Below are 5,891 nucleotides of genomic sequence, written 5' to 3'. Positions count from 1 at the left end.
AAAAAAAAAAAAAAAAAAGGTACATCTTTGATTTACTGCCCAAGGACTAAGGATAAGGATGCAGCCTTAGAAATTTTTAGTGAGAAGAACTGAGCTGAGCAGCCTAAACCAAATGGCTAATATTATTTAAGATATGGCCAGGGTACTTTTTCATTTTCTAAAGCCATTCTCTACTGTCATGTCATTATCACTTGAATATTCCTGTGTTGAAGTAACAGAGGTGCTTAATCTTCACATCTGCAGTTCTTGAATATCTGTGGAAGAACTTAATTTTTCTGTATGACTGAAGAGATACAATAAAACACAATATAACCTGATCTTTTAGGGTTTTTTTGTCAGTTTAACATTTCAGTTAGACATCTTGAACATTACTTTTTTTTAAAAACAATTTGATGAAACATTTTAAAATTTAATGTACTATTTCAGTTGTGCTCTTCAAATTTTAAGAAAGGAACTTGCAATCAGCAAGCTGCAAAAGCTAGAATCTCTTGCTATGATGATGTGAAATGTGTTTGAAAATAGTTATGCATTACATCTAGTGTGACTGTAAGTAGTGAGCCTTGCTGAAGTTAAATAATTTCATGTCCCTTATCAGTAGGAAAACATGATGTTAGAATGTAACTTAMTGTTTTTCTCCTGCAAGATCCAAATCCTGCAAGAAATTCAAAGAACATCTTACAGTAATTTAATAATTTGAATTGTGTAAACATGAGAAACTGTAGAATGTTTGATAAAATATGTATATAAAAAATAAGAAATTACATGAGAATTTTTATTAAAGACAGAATTTCCGTGTGCCAGTGTGGCAGTGGAAAGAGTTTCAACTATATGTCTGCTCTGGTACAATAAATTTGTTCTAATACATTTAACTTAAGACAATGAGATATCAATAGTATATCAAGCATCACTGCTCAAAATAAATAAATAAAACCCAACCCTTTCCCCTCCCCCTCCAAACCTTTAAAGGGTTATTAGAAAGTAATTTCATTAGCGGAAACACTTAAAGAACAGTAGCTATTTTTCTCTACTAGTAACTCTCTAGTAACTACTTTTTCTATTTTTTTTAATCTTATTTTTCAGGTATCTTGTATTTTACTGTCCGCAAGACATATTCTGCCGGTGCTTTGCGTTTCTGCCTCTTCGTCTTCTGGTTGCAGGAATGAAAGAAGTGACAAGGACTTGGAAAATAACGTCTGGCGTTGCACACGCGGACAGTCACTTCAAAAATGCCTGGCTTGTTATGATAGCTGTGGGCTGGGCCAGAGGTAACGCGCACAGTGTCTTCTTGTGATGAATTGTGATGTTTTGGAATAGTATTTAAATGTCTAGCCCTTCAGCTTAGCTGTAGCACCATTCCTTGCTGTGGTGGATATGATAGCCCTAATACAGTCTGTTGTACCCTCAAGGGAAAAAGTCTGTGGAGCAGGGTTTTTTTTTTCTTTTTTTTCTTTTTTTTTTTTTCCTTTTATTTTGCCTGGATTAAGGGTGTCATTGAATGGTTTTGGGGTAAATGCATCTTTTTTCAGGTGGTCTTGCAAGACCGCGTAGGATGCGTATTTGATGGCAGGAAGGAAATAGATATCTCCTGTAACTTCAGTGCTGTAATTCACCTCCCTTAAGTGTGTAGTTCCTGAGAGGTCTGTTCCTTGTGTGTGACTGAAGAAGAGAGCTTGYTTTCTAAGCATTCTGGCTTGTAAACATGAGTTGATTTAAGCACATGAAGGAAACCTCTTGCCTGCCTTCTGTATTTTAAGTACAATCTTGGAAACTAACTTTATAGCAGTAAAATAGAGTCACATACTTAGAACCATTTTGGGAATAATAGTGTGGCTGCTATCCTATTTCCCTGATTCTGCTATGCTTTGGGAAACAACATGTGTTAATGTGTTGATAGTCTAATATATTTTTCGAATTTGATAAAGATCAGGCCTGTTGGCCAAATTCTTAAAACAGCAATCTTTCAGTGTAAAAATACACGTCCACCTTCTCTTGGGGAAGGTCTCCAAAACCTGCAGTTAAATAGCTGTTTGAGAAAGAAATGATAAAAGCTTCTTTGGAGATTTATTTTGGAGATTTATTTCAAGCATTATATTTTCTAGCGGTGAGAGGGCCAATTCCAGATATTTATGCTATCACATGCAGGTGAACTTGAGGTTCTTACTGAGCTCTTGTGGAACCTCTGAGGTTTCATTTTGGTCACTCAGTTTGTGAACATAGGAAAGATTGGATTGTGCTCTGTAAGTCTGAGCCTTGGGTGCACACATGGAGTTTTGTTRGAAGCAACAGTGGGTCTGCAGCAGTAACAGCATTGCCAGTTCAAGGCTTTCTAATAAATGTCTGCAATTTCAGGAGCTGGTGGTGGTCTAATCTCCAATTTTGAGCAGTTGGTGAGAGGAGTGTGGAAACCTGAAACCAATGAACTCCTGAAGATGTCCTAGTAAGTTTTTTTAAAAAGGCTGCTATCTATTGTCTTGCTAATAGCTTTTGTTGAATATTTTGGTGATTCAGCTTAAAATATGTTTATAATATGAGATTTGTGTATTTTTTTGTAAAACATTAATTGCTAAACTTTGATCATTTTATGAATATTTTATTTATTTTAGGATCATAACAGAAGAGTACCAAATGGAGAGACTCAATAAAAATTGTTACTGGAAAGCAATATTGAGTCAGTAGGAAAAGCTGCCTTTGTCTTATATGGACACGGCCTCGTATGCAAACAAAAGCCCACTGGTTTCACAAATGTATGTGGGCAGCTTTGCACTTTTTATGCACATTCTGAACATCACTGGATAGCTTCCTTGGAAGGCTGCCAGTCTTCCTTTGTCAATATTGTTGTCAAAAGATATTGATAATTAGTGAATGTACAAATCAGCTATTCAGTATAGCAAAAATAATCATCTTTCATGTACTGCAAGATAGAAGATATTACTTCTCTTGCAGAAGCAAAGAATAGAATGTTTAATGGATCCCAATTTAATTCCTGCAACAAAGTGAGAATTCAGATGGAAGAGAAAGCCACAAGTTACTGTTGTAAATGGAGATAAACTTACTGTGGTCATTTCTTAAAATCCCCTTAATTCTTCCCACAGGACTCTCCTGACTTTATAAGATGACTTAAAAATTGTATCTTGCTTTTCTACAGCCARCCTCAGCAACAGGGAATGACAGAAGAGAAATTTATAGCCTTTCCTTGTGTTTTGTGTTTGGTGTTGCCTGTTTTAATATGTAGAGCTTAGGAAGATTAGATGGAAGTAAGTTACAATATGAAATGGATAAGCATTGTCTGAACAGAGGCATGGGATGCATTTTGATTTGAGAAGGATGTGTCAGATAAAGAGTTTGCTGGGTATATAAAGTAACAGTGTACCTGATACTTGTTCTTTATATAGAAAGCATAGTAGTAGTTTATAATGTGAACCTCATAATTTAATAATAAGCAGGTTATGAAACTTGTCACTGCATTATTACCACAGGTTTTGCTCTGGTGTAGTCAGAAATAACTGTTTAGCATGCTGAGAAGCTTTACTGCTTTCCAGACCATGACAGCAGAGAAGAGAAATTAACACGATTTGTTTTATTTCCAGCCCTGTTAAGGTAACTTTGATAGGAGCAGTTCTTTTCACACTGCAACATAGCCAGTACCTGCCAATAGCAAGACACAACCTCATATTTTTATATACCATCTTTCTTGTGGTCACCAAGGTAAGAATTCTGAAGTGTTATATATAACCAAATAACTGATTTTTTTTTTCTTACTGTTTTTAGAGCTGAAAAAATATCTTCTACCATTCTGCTGCATGTTAGGATGTTTGCTTCAGGACTTGGAGGGTGCCTGCTAGTTATGTCTTAAGCCTGTGTTCAGTCTTCTCTACCTAAGCAGAACCAAGGACTACTCTGATACTGTTCAGCATAAAATGAGTAAAATAGGCYGGGAATTTTGGTATGCCAGATTTATATGCCCCTAATCTGAAACAAAGTCGATGTTTGTGGAAGGAAACTCACCTCTGCCTTTTCTTAACTGTTTAATCCTTTCCTTAAACATACACAAGCATCTGTAGTTCTGCAAAACAAGCTAGATGCTGATCAAGCTTAAAGCATTAGTGATGTAAATGTTTGGTGGGGAACAGAAAGTGCACCTTTTGAAGTAGTTGTAACTTAAATTTTTAATACAGAGTAGATACTAATTCTTCATTGATTCTTGRTCTCTTCAGTCTTGTTCATCTCCAAAATAATGTCTATCTTCAGGATTCTTGGCTGATAAGAAAAGTTTAGTCTCTGCATTAGCAATATCATAGCAATTTTAAGCACTCCCAACCTGCTGCTAATGAACAGACTAAAGAGTGTCTTAAAATAGTAGCTGCCAGTCTCCCTTCTGTGAACTAAATGGRAAATTTAATTTCAGAGAAATTGCTTTTGGGTGTTGTGACTTGAGGCTGATGCTCAAGGTTCTTCATCAAAATAAGCAGAAATGTTGCTGATCTGGGCATGGTTGGGAGTGGAGAAGGAAAGAAAAGATATTCTGGAAATGGACAGATTACAGCTGTTTTCAGAATCTGTCCACTAAGCTTCACTTCAGTGCATGAGCTTTTAAACTAAGAGTCATCCTGCCAGTTAGGAACTTAAGCATCCATTTAACTAGTCAAGTAACAATTGTGCACCAGACACAATCCTGCAATTGTGTCTTGGTTATTTTAGAAGCTGTTCATGTCACAAACTGGTCCGGTGTCTATATCTACAAAACAGTTTCTCCTGGCTCTGAGTWATGCATCTAAATTCCTATTTAAATAAATGTTGCCAACTCCAGCTTTATGTAATGAAAGTGTGTGACTGGAATTCTGAGAACTGGATGGGCTTTATTTTCTGCATATACATTTAGATGTTTATTCATCAGATTGCTTCAGTTAAAGTAGCCAATCTGTTTGCTGTTTTTCAGTCATGCAAGGTACACAACTTACACTTGAATCTAACTTGGACTTGAATCTAACTCTTCATCTTAGCYGTGTAACATTGGAAGTGTTGTAGTCTTAGGATAATTGCAGTAAACTGGCACCGAATGCTTTTTGTTTGCATTGTGTATAGCTGTGTGAGGGGTGTGTAGACCCCTCTGTATAGAGGGGTGTRTAGAGCTGTGTATAGACGAGAAAGAAAAGCACTCTTTGATCAATTYAAGCTAAAGTAAACTGAGTGCATTTCTGTTCTTGGTGAATGATCTCCTCACGCAAACCCTACCGAACCCCGTATTGGCTCAGTACTGAACTTGTTTTCAGCCAGTACGAAAGCATTAAAGCAACCTGACCCTTGTTCTTCCTAGGCAACAATGATGCTGACACGATCTACAGCTTCTCCGTTTGCCCGCCTTGAGGCTGCCTTGGGCCGTATGTTCTTCGGCATGCAGCAGGCCCCGTCCAAAGGGAAGAGTGAAGGGGCTCTGTCTTCCAATGGCTCCTCAGTGTGCGACCGGCCTTCCTCTGGGCAGCAACGTGATGGCATGAAGAAACGACAGGCAAAGAAAACGGAATAAGTGGATGAAATTCCTGGATAGCCATCACCTTGGGGGATGTTTGGATTTTGAGTTATGTGGACTGAGAAGCTTGTTGAATGCATATACAGAGAAAACAAGGCTGTGTGCTACCGCAGTGGTCTTCACCTTCAGAACGTCTTCTGTAAGCTGCTGTTCCTATGTCTACATGCACGTGATGCATTTGGAAGTTTAAAAAGTACAAAGTTTTATAGTGGTTATAAATTTACTAAATTTTATATCTATGAATAATATTTAAGTACCTCCTGAAAGATAGTTTCAAAATGTGACAATCAGCTTATCTTTTCTAGGAAAATACTTACCTTTTCTTCCTTTTTCCTGGTTCTATTGTTTCATTTAAATAATATGG

General features: G+C 37.0%; 1 protein-coding gene across 1 annotated transcript in view; it reads left to right on the top strand.

The window, feature by feature from the left end:
- TMEM38B (transmembrane protein 38B) overlaps window positions 1-5,524 on the top strand; it is a 12,999-nt gene extending 7,475 nt beyond the window's left edge. Inside the window, exons 3-6 of the mRNA XM_026049974.1 lie at window positions 1,081-1,265; window positions 2,350-2,437; window positions 3,588-3,705; window positions 5,315-5,524. Of these exons, the coding sequence (XP_025905759.1) occupies window positions 1,081-1,265; window positions 2,350-2,437; window positions 3,588-3,705; window positions 5,315-5,524 (601 nt within the window). The remainder of the gene's footprint in view (window positions 1-1,080; window positions 1,266-2,349; window positions 2,438-3,587; window positions 3,706-5,314) is intronic.
- The last annotated feature ends 367 nt before the right edge of the window (window positions 5,525-5,891 follow it).

This window comes from Nothoprocta perdicaria, unplaced genomic scaffold, assembly GCF_003342845.1.
Source record: "Nothoprocta perdicaria isolate Ctin4 unplaced genomic scaffold, notPer1 scaffold_63, whole genome shotgun sequence".
Taxonomy (NCBI): domain Eukaryota; kingdom Metazoa; phylum Chordata; class Aves; order Tinamiformes; family Tinamidae; genus Nothoprocta; species Nothoprocta perdicaria.
The sequence above is the reverse complement of the archived record's forward strand: the minus strand, read 5'-3'. Positions and strand labels throughout refer to the sequence as shown.